The sequence below is a fragment of the Suricata suricatta genome, chromosome 11 (genome assembly GCF_006229205.1).
Source record: "Suricata suricatta isolate VVHF042 chromosome 11, meerkat_22Aug2017_6uvM2_HiC, whole genome shotgun sequence".
Taxonomy (NCBI): domain Eukaryota; kingdom Metazoa; phylum Chordata; class Mammalia; order Carnivora; family Herpestidae; genus Suricata; species Suricata suricatta.
The window spans coordinates 31,565,312-31,587,977 of record NC_043710.1 but is presented as its reverse complement, the minus strand read 5'-3'; the positions used below and the strand labels follow the sequence as shown (position 1 = coordinate 31,587,977).

At 35.9% G+C, this 22,666-nt stretch overlaps 1 protein-coding gene across 3 annotated transcripts in view; it reads left to right on the top strand.

Moving 5' to 3' along the window:
- The window catches only part of METTL15 (methyltransferase like 15), a 168,786-nt gene that overhangs the window by 121,898 nt on the left and 24,222 nt on the right, over positions 1-22,666 (top strand). For 2 of the 3 annotated variants that reach the window (XM_029914891.1, XM_029914892.1), the window contains exons 5-6: positions 7,900-8,091; positions 12,097-12,275. In XM_029914891.1, the coding sequence (XP_029770751.1) occupies positions 7,900-8,091; positions 12,097-12,275 (371 nt within the window). The remainder of the gene's footprint in view (positions 1-7,899; positions 8,092-12,096; positions 12,276-22,666) is intronic. The other variant, XM_029914893.1, reaches the window with a different exon arrangement.

The following is a 22,666-nucleotide window of genomic DNA, read 5'->3' as shown; positions in this document are numbered from 1 at the left end:
TAATAAAAAAAACAGACAAGTAGGCAAATTTATGGATCATAACAAGGTCATAACAGTGAGGAGGAAGAGATCTGAAATGATAATAAATAACTAGGAAGTTGAAAAGTATCACAGTATAGTGGTTGAGAACTGAGACTCTGGACAGACTAGCCTGAATTTGCATTCTCATTCTTCTATGTACTAGTCGTATAACTTGGGTAAATGACTTCACCTCTGAACTCATTTCTTCACCTGTAGATTGTGGGCCATAATGTCACCTACATCATAGGGTTATCAGGAGCATGAAATGATTTGATAAGTATAAAGCACATGGTCTGGCACACAAAAAGCACTGTGTGATGTTTGTTCTTACCATTGTTCAAATTAACTACAAGTTTCATCCTCTGCTTTGACTCCCTATGAATTCCTTATTTGGGAGCCCTAAGGAAGTGGTAAAAAGCAGCCATCGCCCCTGCTTTTTGCCTACAGATCAATAAAACTTAATGACTGGAAAATAGGTAGTACATTGGGATTTATATGAAATAATGTTGATGCTAATGTAAGAAGGACTTGGAGCCACAGTAAGCAAATCTTCCTCTTAAAAAAAGCTATTTGTATTTTGCTCTTATCGTCTTATGGAATGTTATCACCTAGGTAATTCTCCAAGGGTACACACAAAATGAACGATTCAGATTTCTGATGAAGTGAACTCTGGATTCAGTTCACTTTAAGTTCAGTGAAACAAACTTGAAATGTCTGGGTACTGTTCCTGGCAGCTTCTTGAGAAATGTTAGTTCTCTTCTGCTTTACATTGCTCTGCTTGTCACTCTAGTTCACATGATTAGAGTTTTCTGCATATCCATCTGCTAGTTCAGGGTACTTTCATATTTCACCACAGGGATCTGATAATGGATTGAAGATGGCATAGTCTGTCTGTAGCCTAAGTGATAGCATCAAGTTGCTGTTACTACTAATCCTGACCCGATGCCTTAGTTGTAGTGACTGGGCTGGTTCTACACTTAACTCTCTTAGGCCTGAATCTCTTCCCTTATTTCTGTTTAGGATCTCAGTTCCTTCACAACTGGGAGACTTGTTCTTTTAAGGAAAAGTCTGACCAACAGTTAGAGCCCACCTATTTGCTACCACATTTACTAGATGTTAACATAATAGTTACTGATACATTGCTTTCTTCCAGACCCGCTACTCTACCTTCCTCCCAGATGATCATGTATTAGCTCTTGCCAGACCCGTATGGCACAGACTCCTTGTTGGTCTCTGCCCAGATTTGTATTTCGATACCAGAACCTAGCCTCTTAGTCTACCTCTGCATTCTAACATCGACCACCACCACACACCACTACTGATTTCTTATGATGCCTGTAAGGGGAAGCTACTCTGTAACATAAATTCTAATGCAGTAGAAGAGAATCTAGAGTGAATTTTGTTTCCTCCTTCCTACTTTCAAATTTAATACTGAATACAAATAAAGTGGTATATTGTTTGCAAAAATGCCCACCATACTCTTCTCTAGATGTCCTCCCTTGTAATATATCCTTACTACTTTTTATCAAGAAGTGAAATCTGATTTTACAGCCCTTGAACCTGAACTGAGCTGTGGGTTTGCTTGGCCAACGGGATATTGGAAAGTTGGGCATAATCAGAAACTTAAAATACTTGTGTATTGGGGTTGTCCTACCTTGCTATTTTTGGAGCTTGACCACTCTGTGTTGAAGGTTGGGCCAGCTGGCTAGAGGGTAGAGACACACGGTTTACCCCAGCCAACTTCCCACATGTACTTGAGGCCAAATGAGACCAACTAAGCCTCACTCGCCCATTATCAAAAGAATCCCCCAGCTGAGCCCAACCTAAATTGTCAGTGCACAGAACATGAACTGATAAATAATTGTTTTAAGCTACTAAGTTTTGGGGTAGTTTGCCACACAGCAAACATTAAGTGATTCAGAAAGAATCAAAACCATCATTATTAATCATTTTGATAGATCATTTTTATGTTTTTGTCAGTTGTGTATGTTTCCATATTTATTTATTATGGCTAAGTTTATTACTGTATTTGAGCTAGAGACATATAATGACTTAAAGCATTTATTAAGTATTATTGGTGAAAGTGAGAGAGTGTTAAATCCTAGGAGGAAAAGTATAAGAGTGATGTTTTTTTCCCTAGCCTGTCTCAGAGTTAGTCTCCAAATTTAGTTTTTCTTGAAAATTTATGTTCAGACTTCACATGTTTTAAATTGCCTTACTTGACTCTACACAAATAAGTCTTCTCTCCATGAAACTGAAAATTTTATATCCCTGTGCAACTAAAGTACCTCTTTTGTATCAAGCATTTTATAAATCATGGGAGTTTGGGGGTTTTAAAATCAGGATGGATAGGTGTTCATGTTAGCTCCAAGGTGTTCACCCTGTGAGTTGGATCCACTTTTATAATTTGTAGGGTTATTTATCCTTAACATCTTTAACCCCTTATTATTAGACTTTATGTGCGATAGAGGAAAGATAACGTGCCACATTCAACCCTAAATCAAATACACAGTGAGCTGTGACTATTCCTGACATCATAACCGCAGTATATACCAGTGTGGTTCTTAGTTCTTTATAATAAACAGACCCATGGCTTTCCTCAAAGTGCAGATGACTTGTCAGAATCAAGATTATCACAGAGAACCTCAAAAATGGCTTCCAGCAACCAAGGTATTGTTGACACTCTACAGCTAAGCACCTTGGCTTTTCCTGGGCTTGGGTTTCAGAACCATTCTCACATAGAATGTGCTTTAAGTCACAATAGTATTCTGCTTACATCCTGGAGAGCCTAAGGTAATGACAAACAAGGAGAATAATTTGAACAAATTGTGCAGTTTGTAATTCTGGCTAAATATCCCGATTTGCCTCTATTTTTGTGACCATCATGATCGTCCCTGGCCAGTGCACACTTTTTTGTTATTTGTTTTATAATCCTTGTGAAATAGATATGTAAAAATACAGAAAATTAAAATTTGAAGGAAGGGAGGAAGAAAGAGGAAAGGGACCATGGAATGTGCCTGTCCTGGAAAATTAGCCTGAACATAATTGCATGTATGAAATAATGCCCAGGGGTCTGAAGTTAAGGCTGAGTTTTCATGGGACAGATTGGTCAGTAAACATTGTGGATGGTTTTTGGACTGTGAGAACAGTCTAATTCTGGAAACATATAACTGAGTTCAGCGTCAGAAAACTCTGCCTTAAACACATGATATACTTTGTGCTGTTGCCACATGGTTACTTTTGTTTCCATGTGATATTTTCATACATGTGTATTACACTGATTTTTGTACCACAAGGATTGCATTTTTATTATTTACTAATAGGCATAAAACTGTATGAGTATTGTGTGTTAAAAAGTTATGTTTGAGGACACCCAAGAATACAAACACTCCCTATGTTATTTTTTTATTTTACAAGTATATTAGCTTCAAACAGAATAATAGCTGTAATACCTAAGGAATTAAGACTGGAAAGTAGTAATTTGTTGGAGGTTTTGCTGAAGTATAAAGAAGATTTCTGTAATTAAAGGTAATACCTGGAACCTAAAGGGTTGTACAGAATGTGTAGGGCAGAAATTATACTTAGGTCTGCAACAATTGACAAAACAAAGCTGCACAATAACTAGAATAAGAAAAAGCTAGAATTGACTTTATTCAGGCTGATCATTATAGAATTTAGATTAAGGCGCATAGACAAATCAGAACACATTTGGTAAAGAACATCTAGCATGATGATAGATTTTCTTTTTTAATGAAGAAGATAGCAGAAGAAATGAGTATGGTTTGGAGAAAAGAAGACTTGAAGAGGCATGATAGCTACAATAGCTATAATGTTTGTTTGCCATTGTAAGAGAGAAAGCATTTCTAACAGGCTTTAATAACATATAACTTATGGCTTCATGTAACTCAAAAGTTCTAAAAGGGTCTAAAAAACCCTTTACTTGAGGGTCAATCTAGTGGCCATTTTGGCCAAAATTGGTTACTCTCTTTTTTCTTTGGGTCAAGGTATCTGCTGGCAACACTCAAAGCAGTGTGCTTCTTTCATGTCAAGTGCGAGTCTGAAAAACGTTTTTCCTCCTAAATAGTTCATTGAAAGAAAGAATAATTTTCTTTTCCCAAGTCACTAGTAAATATCTCTTGTATCTCACTGGCTAGAAATGTGACATATGCCAATCTCTGAACAAATTATATCGGAATGGACATGGTGTGTAAATTAGCATGGCTAATCTCAAATCTACATTTTTTTAAGTTTATTTATTTTTGAGAGAGAGCGAGCGAGCACACAGGGGAGGGGTAGAGAGAGAGGGAGCCGGGGAATCTCTAGCAGGCTCCATGCTGTCAGCACGGAGCCTGACAAAGGGCTCAAACTTACAATCTGTGAGATCATGACCTGAGCCAAAACAAAGACGCTTAACCAGCTGAGCCACCCCGGTGCCCCCACAAATCTGCATCTTGAGCTAAGATATTGTGTCCGTTAGGATTCTCAGAAGAAACAGAATCAGCAGAAGAGGCACACACACATATTGTATAGTATATTGATATTATTATAATTTATAGATTATATGTATAATATTTTTATATATAAATTGTGTACATGTATATTTATTTTGAGAGAGAGAGAGAGAGAGTACATACTTGCAAGTGGGGGAGGGCCAGTAGAAGAGGGAGAGAATCACAAGCAGGCTCCAGCCTCTGTGCAGAGCCTGCCTCAGGGCTCAGTTTCACAACCAAGAGATCACCACCTGAGATGATAGAAGTTGGTCGCTTGAGCAACTGAGCCACCAGGTGCCCCAAAAGTGAACTGATTATTCACCACCTGTACAAACTACCTGCACAGCAACACTTTGATTAGTTTCTGATCAAATAATTGGGTACTGTAGCTTAGCCGAGTTGACATATAAACCATCATGGATATAGAGCCTCTCCCAAAATACATGGCTGAAATTTTGAGGTCCTGTTGGAACAGAGATTGGCAACTAAGAGGTAGCCAACAAATATCCCTTTACAATGACTAACAGTAGAAATGTAAAAGGCTTCCATGGTTGTGAGTTTCCAGTTGTTTTGCATAGACTGATAGATACTAAGAGGGACAATTGCAGAAATAGTGAGGAAACACCTATCAACTGAAAAATAACTAGCTAAAAAAAAAACGGTAGTGAGTTCTTTCTATTGGGAATGTTCAAACATGGACTAGAGGACTGTGGTGTAAGGCCTTATAATTAAATCCCAATATTATGTGTTCTTGACATCTGGGGAAAACTGGGAGATCCTCCAAGGGATCCACCACGAATTCCCCTCCCCACTGTGCTCCCACAGATAGAGTGCTCAAACCAAATGACCCTTATTAACAGCATCTGAAAATTATTCTTTCTTTCAAATTATTCTTCCTTGAGAAGAAGGTTTCAGTTCTCTGCCCATGGAATTACTCAGACAAGGCAGTCACATTCTCTCATGGGAACTGGGTACTGTACCCACTCTCTTTTGTTAGTATAAAACCAGCATCCTACAGCCTCTGCCTGCCATTCTGTTCCTGAGTGCAACCCCGACGTAGCCTTGCATGGCACATGCTGCCCTCCTCCCCTGGGCTTTAAGTATGTGTGATTAATAAACTGTCAGTCTTACCTGTCCAGTGGTCAGGTGCCGTGTTTCAGCCAATGTCCATAATCCTAGAGTAGGAATCCTTCCCTCACCAGTGGAGTGAAAGGGAGGTGGCTAGAACATGACTGCTGCCCCACCCCTTCAGCTGTGGTTGTGGAGGGGGAAGCGATTCGAACGTCAGTTAAATAATTGGAATAAGTGATTTGTGAGTTGCTTTTCAATCTCAAAGGTCTATTTTTTGTGTTCTCAGTATTAGTATTAGCATTCATGTTATATTTTCCAAAGACAGATATTGTCATCCTTCTACTATTAGCACTCATCAGGTTGGCCCACAGATTATTCATTTGTACATTTCTTTCTTCCAGTTCAAAGCTCAGAAAGCCATACTTTATTAATTTTTATATACCTTCAGTTAATATAATGCCTGGTATATAGCAGATATTCAATTAATTTTTAGTGAGTGAATCTGAAAATCACTTGCTCCATCAGAATTTGGGAAAAAATTACCAATGAGCAGTGAAGTTCTCCTTACACATAGCACATAATTAAACATAAATACAAATTCCCCCAACACTGTTGAAATCCAGATTCACCCTATCACCTGTAGATGGAGGGAATGCGGTCTTGGGAGAGTTGCCATTTTTTTTCTCTTCTCATTCCCTATCCCAAATGCATACCAGTTGCCCTAAGGCTTCTGAAGAACCCCTCAGGCAGCATCTCACTTAGTGTAGGAAGGAGAATTAGTATAGCTGCAAGGTGATCTAGCTTCTTGCCTATTGATTTCTAATACTCCATTCACTTCAAAATCCCTGCTGAAAGCTAAAACATTGCTTCTGCAAGAAGGCATTTATTTTAAGCACAGTTTCATGCTTCAAGTATGCAGCCACACAGCACTATCCTAAATAATGGGGAAAATATGGAGAAAGCTGAAATGCTTGGCTTGGAGATGTTTGCCATATCTTTTTCTTTGTGATTTCTGCTTTATTATTTGTTATAATTAAGTTGGCTTACTCATAAAATTTATTTTTTCCAGTTTTATTGAGATAGTAATTAGCATACAGCACTGTATAAGCTTAAGGTACACAGTGTAATGATTTGACTGATGCATGTTGTCAAATGATTACCACAATAAGTTAACATCTGTCATCTCATTTAAATGTAAAAAAAGAAAAAATATGTCTTTTTTCCTTGTGATGAGAACTTTTAAGATTTACTCTCTTAACAGCTTCATATATACCATACAGCAGTATGAACTGTAGTCATGTTGTGTATTATCCTTAGTGTCTATTCTATTTATTTATTTCTGCCTTTTAACCACCTTCATCCAATTCTCTTTCCCCCATCTCCTACCTCTGGTACTCACAAATCTGATCTTTTTTTTTTAAATAAATTTGGCTTTTCTCTCTCATTTTTTAAGATTTCACATGTGAGATCATATAGTATTTGTCTCTGATTTACTTTACTTAACATTATGCCCTTAAGGTCCATGAATGCTGTCACAAACAACAGGACTTCCTTCCTCTTTTATGGCTGAATAAGATTCCTGGTGTGTGTGTGTGTGTGTGTGTGTGTGTGTGTGTGTGTGTGTGTGTTCGTGCACACACGTGTGTGCAGCTTCTTTATTCATCTGTTGGTAGACACTTAAGTTGTTTCCATGTCCTGGCTATTGTAAATAATGCTGCTATGAAAATGGGGGTGCATGTATGTCTTCAACAGAGTGTGTTCATTTCTTTTGATATATTTACAGAAGTGGAATTGCTGGATCCTATGATAGTTCTATTTTTACCTTTTTGAGGAACTTCTCCACTGTTTTCCATAGTAGCTGCACTGATTTACATTCCCACCAACAGTGCACAGTTCCCTTTTCTCCACATCCTCATCAGCGTTTGTTATCCCTAGGTTTATTCTTTTGATAAATGATATATGCTTTTTTCCTGACCTATAGATTTAAGATTTATTTTTTTAAGAAAAAAATGAATGACCTCTTCCAACAAAGGAATTTTGCAAAGTTGGTGATTTATTGTATACTTTTACAGAGGTATACAATAAATTACACTTATTAGCACAAATAAAATTACATTAAATCACCTCTGGTGTTGAAACCAAGGATGTACAGTTTCTATTTCCAAATGCCTTTATATAGTACTAAGCATGTGGTTGGTATGAATATATATTGGTTAAATAAGCTAATAATAGGATACACTTCTTTTCATTGATCATAGACCTTAAGAATTTTTAATATAACAGAAGTCCTTTCTCCATCTCCTGGGTTTATTCACAGTAAACAGATCCGAGCTATGCTAGGCCAATTCAGCCAGGCAGAAGCCTTATTAATGAAAGCTGGAGTGCAGCCAGGGACTTTGGATGGAGTTCTTTTGGATCTTGGGTGTTCCTCCATGCAACTTGATGCTCCTGAAAGAGGTTTTTCCCTTCGGAAGGACGGCCCCTTGGACATGAGAATGGATGGTGGCAGGTGAGTATCGATAAAACATTTTTCCTCACAACAAGAAATCAATTTTGCAAAAACACTCTGAATTTAATTTCCTTTTAAGACTGCAGAATTCCCATCACACGCCCACACCTAACACTATCCATACATAATAAGTCAGTTTTGTTTGCTACTCATTATAGATCTTAGTGTTTCTCTAGATTTGAGATTCTAAAAGAAAAATCACTGCTGTCTTTACACAAAATAGTGAGGAAGATAACTTTCATACTGATTATCTCTTATATAGATACTATATGGGCTTTTAGACTACTTACAATATTGATTAATGTGAATCTGAAACAATGGATCCATTTTTTATGCAGACCCAACTGTGTCTCTTATGAGATGTAAAAAGAACTATATTTAATGCATATTCTTTTGAATACTGCATGAAATGCAAGATTCTAGGGGTCAGTGATGGTGTGTTTTGTCCTGTTTCTTATACAGTCACTTTGATTTAACATTCTCCAGAGAAATGACAGTTTATGGTACTATATCAACATAGTACTATATATAGGACAGCTTTACACCTCCTCTTCATTCCTTACCACCTTAGAAATACTAGTTTGTTCTCCTTTATTCCATTATTCAAATAGGTAAATATAACACAAAGAGGTTCACATTCTAGTAAAATATAGGATAAGTTCTTTTAAATCTAAATGAATTTTTAAAGTTGAGATTAGCACTTGTTTCTGTGCCTAAGACTGGCTCAGGGACTGAACCACCTGTACCTATAAAGCTTAACCATGTTTTTCTCCTTCATTTCATGTCCCACCACTACTGCCATGTGTCATGGCCCTTACCTTTGGATACCTTATCTTCTAAGAGAAATGTTAGATTTTCTTATATCTAAATAAGCAAGCAATTTTGTTACTATTACTACTCTGTGATTCTAGACCTGCATAAACATTTCTATGGAGACAAATAGGTTATCCAAAATTTCTTACAGTCTATTTGGAGGACCTATAAATAAGAAATTTAATGTCCAGTTTAAGTCAGCAAATTCATTTTGAGTTGACTTTGACTTCTTTCCCCACAAACTTCATTGTCCAATGCTAATTATTCACAGATAGCCTTTTCCCCATGTTCGGATATGACCTAGTAACTTGGATTGTGACCCATACTTGTTGGAACCTTTTGTTCTGAGTCTTATACCTTCTTTTGCCTGAGTTGGCATTCATAGAATGAAGAATGTGATCATAAAAGAAAATAACGAAAATCCTTTAAAAAGCAGTGACTAATAGTAAAGGTCAAATATCTTTTCATGTTTGGAGATTGAGGTTGTTGTGCAGAGGTAATAAAATGTCAAGCAAATTTCTGCTGTTCCTATGTCTTGTTAAGGAGAATGCCTTCTGAAATACGATGAACAAAGCTTCTAGTTAATGAAAATAAAACCCCATATTGTTAATGTAAAGATGTCTCAGCAAATTGTAGTCTGTGAATCAGGGTTCTTGAGGTTTGCCCCTAAGAACCTGAAAATAAAATTTCCCTTAAGCATTAAACTCTAAGTCAATACATAATGGATGAGATTAGAGTTGAGCAAATATATCTTAAAAAACAGGTTGGCTTCCAGGTAGGTAGCACAGACTGTGTAACCTAATCAAAGATATTCACAGATCTGAGGAAAGTACATGGCATTCAGAAAAAGGGAGTTTGTTCACATGAATTCATAGAAAAAGAGAATCATTGCAAATATGTGCAATGCTTATCCAAGTGGTGTCAATGAACGAGGGAGGCCAAGCAAAAAGTAGGGCCAGTCAGATCCTGGAGGTTGATATATCTTTGTGATGAAGGTGGTTGCAAGAGGTTTTCTTAACCTGTTTCCCTGAACACTAGAATCTTCTAGCATAGTTTAGTTAGTTCACAGCTTCAAGTACTTGTAAGGTCTAACTGTTGTTAGTTGTACTTCTCACTGGAAGTTAATAAATAAATGTCCATTTATGTTAATGTTTTCTTTCTGTTGTTAGTGTAGTCACTTTAAATCTCTGGAGTACTATCAAGATCTCTTACCTGATAAGTTGGGTGGGGGCAGATTTCCTATATTGACTTCTTCATTATGAATGCCAACTGTGAAGTCCGCTGGCAGCCTGTCAGCTTTTCAATGTTGCCCCTTTTGTCTTGTGGCACAGTGGAAACTTCTACATTGCTATTCAATGTTAAAATGAGAGTAAAATAAAATTATACCCATTATTCACTGAACTATATTTGAGCAAAATGCGGTTTTAATTGTTTTCCTTAAAAGTAGAAAGGTATTATAAAGAACTGCTTAGTCCATACATACTAATCTTAGAATTGTCCTAGTAGAGCTGGACTATGTCCTGTGGGTCTGAATTTACCATCATTAATAAGGTTCATCTTGATGCTCAGTGGTTTTGAGCAGCTGAATGCACAACTAGGTAAGATCTAGCAGGGATTTTTGTCAATTAGGCCAAGAATGATGATGCAAAAATCTAGGAATGGGCAAAATCTAAGGCATATGCACATACATTGAACTTCTCCGTCTGCCAGACATTCTACTATCTGTTTTACAACTGCATGCACCCTTAATTCTCCCGACAGTCCTATGAGGAAAGCATGGGTACTTTCATTTTACAGGTTACAAATAGGCTTTGGTAAGTTAAAAGGCTTATTCTATGTGAATAGCAAGTCTGATATTCTAACCTACGTTGATCTGACTCCTCCTCATTACCATCATTATTATTATTATTATTATTATTTTATTTTTAAAGGAGCAAAGCCTATTGAGATGGAAACAGGGCTACCTTACAGGATGTTCATTTTCTGGGGATGCCACGGCAGCTAAAAAAAATGAGTTGTATCTGGAAAGCAAGGTTTCTCTCTCTCTCTCTCTCTCTCTCTCTCTCTCTCTCTCTCTCTCTCTCTCTCTGTCACACACACACACACACACAGCGAGAGAAAGAAAGAGAGCGGTCATGGCAAAATAGGGGACAAGCCAAGACAACACAGTTTTCTCCTGGAGGCACTAGATATGTTAACAAGGTTTAGTATATTATTTTTAAGAAAGGATTTAGGTTTCTTTATAGCCCTACTTTTAGGCCTAAAACTCTACTATATCCTTATTACTTAAAGTCCTTACAGTATGATACCAGCAATCAATCCAATATATTAATTATAGGAATAGTAACTGTACTATTAACAAAGCTGTCTTACTCATAAGTAAGTTCTCAGTTAGTTCATCACTTAGAATTCCTTGGGACATTTCCCTAAAGGAAAGCAAACTGGAATGGTCTGACAAAGTGAAGGCTGTTTCCTACTACATGTTCTCTTCTATTTGGCTAGGGGTTTTCCTTTGTCTCTACCACTAAAATTAGTGTCTTAGGCTTGTTTAGTACTGTTTCTTGATTACTAAGTTTTACCCCATGGTGACTTTATTCATGAGTTTATGAGCCAGTATCATTAAACATTTGAAATAATATATATTATTATGATTATGACTGTTCAGTTTTTTTGTGAGGGAAACTGACTGGGAGTATCTTTTTGTATATGCTTTCTAACTTCAATGTGTGCCCCTGTATAGGTATTCAGTTACTTTATAATCTGAGATTTAGTTAAGTTCCTGGGATATAGGCTCATTTAAATATCATTCAGTATCTTATATCTTCTTATACTGAAAAAAAATCAAATGGTAGTTTGAATTTTTAACAAAATAAATCCAAACATTTTCCATTACTTTGGTCTAGGGGAAATCTGCATAAGTAATAATAACTTCTTTGTGAACCAAATGTTAGTAAAATATTTTAATTTCCTGCTGCCCTTGACCTTGATAAATGTCACACACAACCCCCTCTTGCCATTATGATGGGTATTTGAAATGGAAAATCTGTTTCATTTGTATATTTCAGTCTCTGACTTGAAACACCTCAGACACTCTCTTCGACTGTTTGTGTGCCTGACTCCAGTACTCTGAAGTCTCACCTCTTGTCAATGAAAACTGACGTCAGCGAACTAATTGGCTCTTCTTGTGCGTAGGTACCCTGACATGCCCACCGCCGCTGATGTTGTGAATGCTTTAGATCAACAGGCACTTGCATCCATCCTGAGAACATACGGGGAGGAGAAGCATGCCAAGAAAATCGCTTCAGCAATCGTTCAGGCACGCAGCCTCTACCCCATCTCCAGAACCCAGCAGCTTGCCAGCATCGTTGCAGGTACCCTCATTAATTCTGAACAGTGTCTCAGAGAAAAAACATGCCTGCGCGCATGTACAGACACACAACTATATATATATATATGTGTGTGTGTATATATACACACACACACGCACACATATATACACATCTCCCCCAAACTCCCAAGGGATTCATTTGTACTTAAAATCATTCAGGATATAATCTTGCCTGTCCTTCTCTCTATATCAGCTTTCTTTTGGTTTTGCAAGCTTCCCTCCCCCAGCACCTCTCCCCACACAATTTAAGAAAATATACTATAGTTGCTGATTAGTTGAACAGTAGATTGTTTTTTCATGAGGTAATTTATCATTTGTGCCTACCAAGGTGAGATGTAGAATGGCAAGAGCAGAATTTCTTGACCCATCACAGTGGTTGATAAGCATTCCGTATAAGATCTGACATTACCTCTCTTAGTTTCACATTTCTGCATTTTAATATTTTGGGCAAAAGGAGAATTGCCTTGCCCAACTGCTAAAATAAAATCTAGTGACTCATACATCTATTCTAAACAACCAGCTAACAAAGGGTATGTGATGTATAGGTTATTCCACTTTGTGAATGCTAACTAAATCAGCCTGAGGGGCTTATTGAAACATTTCATCTTTTCTGCTGTTCGCTACCATAAACCTCTTGAACTTAAGTCTAGCTAGGAGGCGCTTTATTATAGCCTTTCTGTTTGAAGCCAAAGTTGTTTCACAGCTGTGTTCCATGATGAAAGTTTTCCAAGGCAAAAATACAACTCCTGGAGTTATTTAGCAGAATTTGTGTTACATTTTTTGTCTTGTGGGCCATCGGAAACCCTACATCATTTTTATTTACCAAACATATTAGGATTTCTTTCCAATGGCTCCTATTAAGTTACCTAAGTAGCTAAGTAGAGAAAATGAATAATTGTGTAGCTTATAAAAAGAACCTGATATTGGTTGCCTCTAATCTTAATAATTATCTATAGTTCAAGGAATAAAACTTGATTATAAATTTATTCAGTTCAAGATTTAGAGATCATATAGCAATTGTTTTGAGACATAGCTTACTAAGACTCTATTTTACTTAGTTAGGATAATAAGATATAAAGAGTTGACCAAGTCTTCAAATGTTTGAAGCTTTATACATACCTCAAGACCCTTCTAGTTTACCACTGAGATTCCTTTAGGCAAGTAAGAGCAAAATTCTTGTGGATTAGATGACCATAAAATATGCCATGGTATTTTTTTCCCCAAAAAGCGTCTGTACTAGTAGGCTGCATTAATTCACCCTCTGTCTTATGTCCCTTTCTTTCCACCCTATACTCACTAAACATCACCTCCTTACCTTGCCTTTTTGTCATTACTTAACTAGCTATATGGAAATGACAACAGTGAAAAGTCACATTTTTTTATTCCTAAGAAAATCCAGAATTTTTTGGAGCTGAAAATGAAGACTAGGGCTGAGGGCATCCTAGAGATCATCTAGCCAAACACTTCATCTGATAAATGAAGACACTGAGGTTCTGGGAGGATCCATAGTATCCTTGAAGGTTTATATAGCCTAATTAATGGCAGAGTCAGTACTAATCTAGAATTTGAGGTATAACTAGGTATTTGCCTTTAAGATATTAAGTTAATTTTTTTGTCTCAGGGTCGTAAACTTCACACTTGGGGTACTAACACTGCGGCATTACATAGAAATTATATCAAGATGTAGAATAGAAACAATTTAAGTCTTTTCAGAAAGATTATGATGTGAAAAACATATTAGGGCTATGATAAATGTTATCATAAAACTAAGACTATACATATATAGGTAGGCTTTTATAAATGCCATTAAAAGATTGAGTTCCCATATTGAGTCCATTTTTATAGTTCAGATCAGCCTATAACTTTATTGATGATGATATAATTCTGTGGAAAAGGGAAAAACAGAAGAAGAAAACAGGTTTGCATTTTTTGCTCATTCATTCAAAAACTATTTTGGAAGTATATACCAAGCATTATACTGAGTACTAATGATAGAATGGGGAACAGGTCAGAGCCTCTGTTTACAGAGCTTACTGACTGGTAAGTGACTGGATAAAAAAATGGTATTAGTAAACATGGTTTTTCTGCTTATAGTGGAAACCCTCTTATTTATTGTGGTCTGAAGTTATGATTGTGTGGGTCATAGAAAAAGTTGGTGCATGTGAAGAATTTATAGAACCTATCCATATTTACATATATGGAGACGCTTGGGTCCTAATCGCAGCTCCACAAAGTCCATTCTTACATAAACCATACTCGTGGCATACCTTCTTCAAGCCCTGATTTTATGTTTTATTAAAATGAACTTAAGAATTCAAAAGTACTTACATAGCAATCGGAGCATATTTTCTAGATTTTCATGATTTTCTAAATTTTCATAATTTTTAAAATCTTTCATAATTACTTCACCTACATCTAATTTGATTGCATTTTTTACATGATTCATCTTTATTAAGAGTCTCCAAAATCTCCAAATTAGTTTCATGGGAACAGCAGATGTCTTTCCTTTTGCATTCATATTTCACCGGTTTATGTAATATTTGATTGATTTAATGGCAATAGTACGTGCTCTGGGCTTACAGCTCTTTTGGTGGGAGCAGGACTGTACAGGAATAATTGACAGTAAAATACCATGCTGGACAGTTTAACAGAGGAGATTAATCCATAAAGTCCATTAAACAGAAGTCTCTTAAGAGAGCTACTTCATGAAGGAAATATGGGAAGCAATGGAGGGCCCTGGAAATTTCCTCGATTAGTTTCATGTCCTAGTGCATTAACAGAGTACCACATATTTGGTGGCTTAAAATAAGAGAAATGTATTCTTTCACCATTCTGGAGGCCAGGCGTCCAAAATCAAGGTCTCAGCAGGGCTCTGGGGGAGAATACCTACCTCTTTGACTCTACCTTTACTTCGAACTTGCCGGTAATCCTTGGTGTTCCTTGGATTGTATATGCATCACTTGAGTCTCTGCCTCCACCATATGCCACGGAGTCTCTTCCTCCACTGTCACTATCCCCACACATGTTTTTTGTGTTCAAATTTTCCTGTTAGTATAAAAGACACCAGTCATATTGGATTTAGGCTCCACCCTAATAGAGGACGTCCTCAACTTGATTGTATCTGCAGGATCCTATTTCAAAATAAAGTCATGTTCACAGGTTCCTGATAAACACAAACTTTGGGGGACACTATTCAAGCTGGTACAGTTCCTAAGCAATATCTTTATTTAACAAATATGTATTTTGGCAAGCAATAATATGCTGTGACTATATTTGGACATCTTTCTGGTTCTAATAAAGTCATACTAAATATGTTCAAGATTATCTAGCACTTTGGGAAATATGCCACAGTTCCTGACACATGGTAAAACCCATATATTGATGGGAAATATAAATCACTCCCTTTGCTTTCAAAAAGCTAATAATCCGTTAAGACAAGGAAGACTACCACACTTGTAATCACAATATAGTTAGTGGGATTATAGAATAATTCAAGTGATTAAGTTGTAGTTTGTAAAACCTAAAGCCTGGTGCCTTTCACTAGTACAAATAAGTACAGTTCCAGTACTCTCCCATATCCTGTGAACACCAGAACACAGGTTCGAGGCTGCAAATTGAAGCAGGACACTTATAACTAGCATGAACTACTTTGTAAATTACCAAATGAGTAATTTATAATTCCAAAAATGACCTGTGGGATTTCACTATTCAAACATACTATTCAGAACTGCTAGCCAGAAATTTTAATATTAATATCTCACATTTTAGATAGTGTTCCCTCCAAAAATAATTTATAAATAACAAATCATTTTATTAAGCATAGTTTCTATTCTAATACAGTTACAGCTGAAAAATTAGATTTATGAAATTTAAGACTTGAAAATGGCCCAAGGGACTAATGTAGAACCAATCTCTTCATCACCTCTAATAAATGGTCATCTTGCTTTAGCCTTTCATCTCCACCTATCTTACTCCCCCCTTGTATTTCAGTGAAGAGGAGCACATTTCAGTCTGAAATTGCTAGTTCCATAAACAGAGGCCTTGAGTCTTTAGAAAGGATGAATTCCTTAGAATAAAGTCCAAATTCCTTTACACGGTTTGCAAACCTTTTCGTGGATGGGCTCCTACCTTTTCATTCATAGTCACCTTACACTTAACAGGCCTTGGATATTATTAACATGAACGTAGAGTGCCCAACCCCTATCCTCTCCTGTCGCTAATGCCAGGTCATCCTTTTGAGCTTAATCAAAAGTGTCACTTCCTCCAGGAAGGCTTTTCTAGCTCTACATAGATCAGTTAGTTGAGGTGCTTTCCTACATGGTCCATAGCGGTGCGTTTTCCTGCTGTAGCACTGACACCGTTCTTATTGCTTCCTATTTATCTTCTCCCCTAGACCTAGTCTATCTAGTACAGTTGCCAGTTGCCACGTGTGTCTCTGGAACTCTCGAAATTTATGACTGAGAGGTCATAAATATAAAATACACACCTTAGTTTGAAAAAAGAATTTAATGTATCTCAAAAATTTATATGTTCATTTGTGTTGAAATGATATTTTAGACCTTATTGGGTTACATACAGCATTAAAATTAACTATACCTGTTTTCTTTTTACTTTTTTAATGTGGCTATAGAAACTTTTAAAACATGTATGTGGATTGCATTATATTTTTATTGGATGGCGCTGCTCCAAATGCTAAGCACTGTAAGGGCAATGTTGTGTCTTTTACTCATCAGGGTTTCCCCAGTGCTTATCATAATTTTGGCCCTTGGAAGGCATTTGGTAAATGCTTTTTCAAGGTTAATTTATAAAATAAACAAAATCACATAGATCAAGGAAGGTTCTGCTTTTATACAGTTGGTATTCAGTGAAGTAACATCAATGTTAGTAAAAAATTGGCATTCAGTCTTGTAGACCATAAACAGAGAATTGCTCCCACACCAATATGCTCTAATAACATTAACACTAAAGTACTCAGGTAAATTAGAAAAGCACACTGCCTTCCCAGTATTTTAGTTTATTCATCATTAGGCTGAAATGATATTTTTCTTCCCTTATTCTTTAGAGAAGCTGGGAAGAAAAATAACACTAATAAAATATTTTTATTAATTAAAAAATTTTAATAATGGGAAATGATACATATAAAAATCCCTCAAGCTCCCCCCGAAAAGGATTTATGTACTTAATTTTGTAAAAAAAAAAACATGGCTGTGGTCTAGATTTTGCAGAATTCATGTATATTTGATTTATGTAGCCTTAAAAATGGGATTGGATCTAGACATGCCTCTGATATTGTCTCAAAAGGCTGTCCATATTTTATTCCATATTCTATTGTTCTTTCTATTCTCTGGATACATCAAGGGAAGCTTAATTATTAAATTCAGTTTAATGAAGAGAGTTTAATTCAAGTCCTGGTTCTGCAGTTTGCTTCTTGTGTAGACTTGAATGGTTCTAGGCCTTTTCTTTCTCATCTTGAAATAGAAATGAATGATATTGATGATGATGACCATTTGTTACTTTGTTCATAAAGCGACTGTGTTTTGTAATATTGAAATTCATTCACAGTTTCCAAGCGCATCCCAAAATCAAAGTATGCTTTTCAGATCATTGGAATTTAGATTCAAATTCAAAAATAGATGGCACTGATAATCAAAGTAACAGAAGGCTTACAGTACCAATTTTTTAGATATGTTTGATTCTTGTTGATTAAATATATAGACTTATTCTCTGACTGAAACTTCTGTGTAACCTTTATTCTGACTCATGAACTGGATACATGGCCAGAGCTTAATGAATGCTTGTTGAACAAATAAATCAATAAAAAGATGTGTACATTCCCAGCCAAAGTAAAATGAAAATTCAGGGAAAAAAGTATAAGTTGTTAGGTGTTACTGAGAATCAATTGTACTCTCCCTTTCACACTGAAGAGGAGGAGATCTAAGTATCAACGTACTCAGTATAAATTAAAAGGGCTTGAGGAGTAGGTGAGACTTCTCAGGACATGGAATCAAAAACTCTCAAGTTCTTTGTCTGGTTCTGCTATTTATTTGCTCTGTGAACTTGAGTAAGTCACTTCTCTTCTCTGATCCTTATTTCCTCATCTGGAAAAGAATAACTAATTCTTGCTATGACCAATAAGTGAGATGGTGGAATGTAAGAAAGTTCTCTGTGAATTTTAAAGTGCAAATACAACTATAAGCATTTTTTACTTCTCTCTCTTTGGACCTGACGTGATTCAGGGAACAAACAAGTGTACTCGTCAGAACTATGAATGTGGTCTTATACCAAAAAGTACCTCTCCAGAGCCAAAGTGTGATCTGTCATAGGCTAATTGCTTCATTCCAAGCTGTTCTTCCCTTAGGGATTTTGTGACTTTTAGAAAAAAGAAGAATCATCTTTTTCTGCACTGTACATATAAGGTATATCTTTCCACAGCAGCGTTAATAGTTTATGCCTCTGCTTGTATCCAAAATCATTATCTTTTTCCCACTAAGTTTTGTTAATCTAGAGAGAAATATCCAAAATACAAAATAAATGAAGTGCAGCGTTCATTAAGAAATAGTCATTGCCATCAAATATTAGTGCAACCTTTTCCTGATGAAATTATAATCAGACCAGTTTGCCATCCCTTTATTGTTTTAATAACCTACATGTTGCTTCCTCCAACTTTCCCAAAAAGCATTCTCTATACTAACATTGCCATGATTAAGGAATAAATGAAGGTGTCAGAGAGTTTGATTGTCAGTCTCTGGTCAATACTGTCGTAGGATCAAAACTACAGTCAAATTTGGATGGCTTGCCAGTGAGTCCTAGTTGTCATTGTCACCACCTATGATAATGCACTTATTCTGTCATTTAAATCTCTTGAGTTCAATCTGTTATACACTGTGTACATTAGTATGGTAACTTCATGCCAACTAAATTATCAAATGACATTTCATAAGTGAACTTATTTCTTATTTTAATAAGTAATCATTCCATGAAACCTTCTGTACAAGAGGCCCAACTCAGAAAAGAATGAAATATGAAGAAAGAAAAGAAAGAAAGAAACCTGAAAAAAATTTTTTCTTCTAAAAAATCTGGCAATTCTGTTTGAAGTATCAAGTGGGGAGTAGGGATTGCTCTAACCCCAAGTGACTATGGCCCAAGCCTAATTTGATGATGATGATAAGTGCTAGATAACACTTATTGAGCAAATATAAGACACTGTCCTAAATTATTTTTATGTATTAATTCAATTTCAATAACCTAAGAGGTGGGTACTGTTTTTATCCCCATTTTACACACAAGTAAACTGAAGCACAAAGAGTCTACGTAACTTGTTTCTTATCACATGGAGCTGGAATTAGAAATAATCTTACTGTAGATTATTATTTGGGACATTACCCTAGATCCCTTTCTCATGATTAAGGTACAGTGAGAACTGTTGCTGGAGGTTTCCAACAGCTCAGTCTTCCAGGATCTCTCATCTCTCATATGGGAGACAGTCATAAAAGGGACTCACTCTGTAACCCTGTGATAAATGCTGTGTAAAACAGAGTCATGAACAAAACGGTATGGCAGCCCATAGAAGGGAGAAGTTGATTTTGATGTGGCAAGATGGTTTAAGTTATTGTGGAGAAAAGTTAAGTAGAAGTTACAGAAGGAAGACCTCTGAGTTGAGTCTTTAGGGGGAGAACTGATGGCTATCTATAGAAAAGTCCCTGGCATGCAGTAGATACTCTGTAATTGCAGAAGTGAAAAACGAATTAACAAATAAAAGAAGCAAATAGGATCAGAGGGCAGAGGGGAATACAAGATAGGCACTTCAGAGTCCAATATCAAGACCAAATGGAATCCCAAATCCCTGAAATTTCCCCCATTATCTTGGTATCCACTATCTTAAATGTGACCTTGAATTGGGTTAGATTTTTAGAACAATAATTCAGCATAATCGTGTCCTCGAAGTTTTGCTGATTATGACTGAATTTTAAACTGCTTTTATGGAACAGGGGAAGGGAAATGAATCCCTTTACTTCATTGCTCCGTTTCTTATTTTATATTTAGTGTACTTCTACAAGTGAAAATTAAAGTGATCTGCTGCCATTGTATGTTCTACATATAGGACTTTTCACATTGGTATTAATTTTGCAAAATAGCCTGGCCATCTTGTCCTTATCTTTATTGATTAGAGGGGGAAAAAAAGAAGAGGAAGAAATATTATTTATTCCTGTAACTAGTTATTCAGAAGTTTTAAAATTTGGTGCTAGAAACTTACAAGAGCTCTTTATTTAAGAAGTAAGATCAAGTGGTCTTCTATATTTGTACTACCGTCCTGTTTTTGACGTTAACATGATTCAGATCTCATCTACATGGTAGGTATAATTACATGTCTTCACCCTGAAAATACTGAGAGTATCAACCGTGTGCAGCACTTTTCCAAAAAGTAGGTTTCAGGCATCAGCTGTTATATATATACACACGTATATTGGGGACATTTGAAGACAAGCATCTGCTTTCATTTTCAAGGTTTAAATGTTTAAACCATCCCAAAAGATTGTCAAAGAAAAATAACCCCAAATTTTAATAGGTTGATAAAGATCAAAGGTTAGATTACTAGGGCTAGGAGGGGGAATAATGAATGAGAGTAGGTTTGATGTCCAAGCTTTAACTTTAATTGAAAACTAACAAAAATGCTTCCAAATTACTTTCTGTTATACTTTTTGTTTTGTGCTGAAGTTGAGAAATTGTGGAATATCTGAAAAAGATATTCCTCAGAATTTAAAAATAAAAGGAATCCATATTAATTTTTCATATCTTGTATATATGTAACTTTTTTGTGTCTTTCACCATCTTTTGAAAATATAGCAGTGTGGGGGCACATCTGGGTGGCTCAGTCTGTCAAGTGTCTGACTCCAGCTCAGGTCATGATCTAGCATTTGTGGGTTCAAGTCCCACATCAGGCTCTGTGCTAATAGCTCAGAGCCTGGAGCCTGCTTTGGATTCTGTGTCTCTGTCTCTCTCTCTCCCTCCCTGCTCGTGGTCTGTCTCTCTTTCTCAAAAATAAATAAACATTTAAAATAATTTTAAAGAATATAGTATTTTGCATTTTAATTTGTATTACCCATTTATTCTTTATGTGACTATATATTACCTCACATATTTTTTAATTACTTGGAATCTCTTCTACCATATTATTAGTCAGAGAATATGTATTCTCCCCTTACATTTGCATGTAGCACACAGTAAGCAATAGGACTTCTTACATTCTCATAATGCGTGAGTATTCATTTAATGACTTTCTTATCAGTTGGACTACTAACTCTTTGAGAACAAGGATTAGATATATCTTTTTCATTGTTATATCCTTAAGACTTACTATAGTATTTGGCTTATAATAGGTGTTTAATTAGTATTTCTTGAATGAGTTCATTAATATCTATTTCTTTGTATTTCTTGTGATGTTAGACCATGGATAAGAGACAGCTGATAATAAAGAAGGTTTCACAACCAACTAGTTTCTTCAGCAATAAGCACTTTCTATTGTTAGGAGAACCTACAGTAACCTACAGTAATAAGAAACTGTCATAATTATCTTGATATTGTAATATCTTTCCTGTTCTTTAAAGGGTGGATCAGGTTCAATATGTCATACAATACTGTGTCAGTCTTCTATATTTTCAGTTTCTTCACTAGCAAAGCAGGGAATTAGACCTAACACTGAGAAGAGAGACATTTCATATATATACATTACATATTCATTTAATCATCAAGTATTTATCATGAGTCCACTTTGTGGTAGATATTAATGAAGTTTCATAAATGATTAAGACAAAGTCTTCATCTGCTTAGAATTAGCGAAAAAGTGATTTTCCCTTTTTAAGTAGTAGTCTTCATAGTTAGTTCTTATTCAGATATAGCATCACATTTACTTTTTTTATCCTTCACATACAGTCCCCAGTCCTTTCTGGGATTAATTTTCTTCTTACCCAAGTACATATTTTGATATTTTCATTGAAGATTAATGAGTGATATATTTTCAAACTTTGTCTAAATATACCTTTATTTTGCCCTCACTTTTGAATGATACTTACTTGAGTATAAAGTCAACAGGCTTATGATTATTTTCAGTCAGTATTTTGAAGGTAATGCTTTATCTTTTCTTGACATTTATTATAATTGATGAAACGTCTAATTGGCATTATTTTATGGCTGGTCTTTTTCTTTCTCTGGCTACCTTGAAAGATTTTACTGTCATTGGTGTTTATTGTGATGTACTTGGTTGTGACTTTGTTTTTATTGGTCAGTAATGAAGCAGAATGAACTTTTTAAATATTTCTATTTCTGGAAATATCAGACACTGTTTCTTTCCATATTTGTTTCCTTTACTTTCTTGAC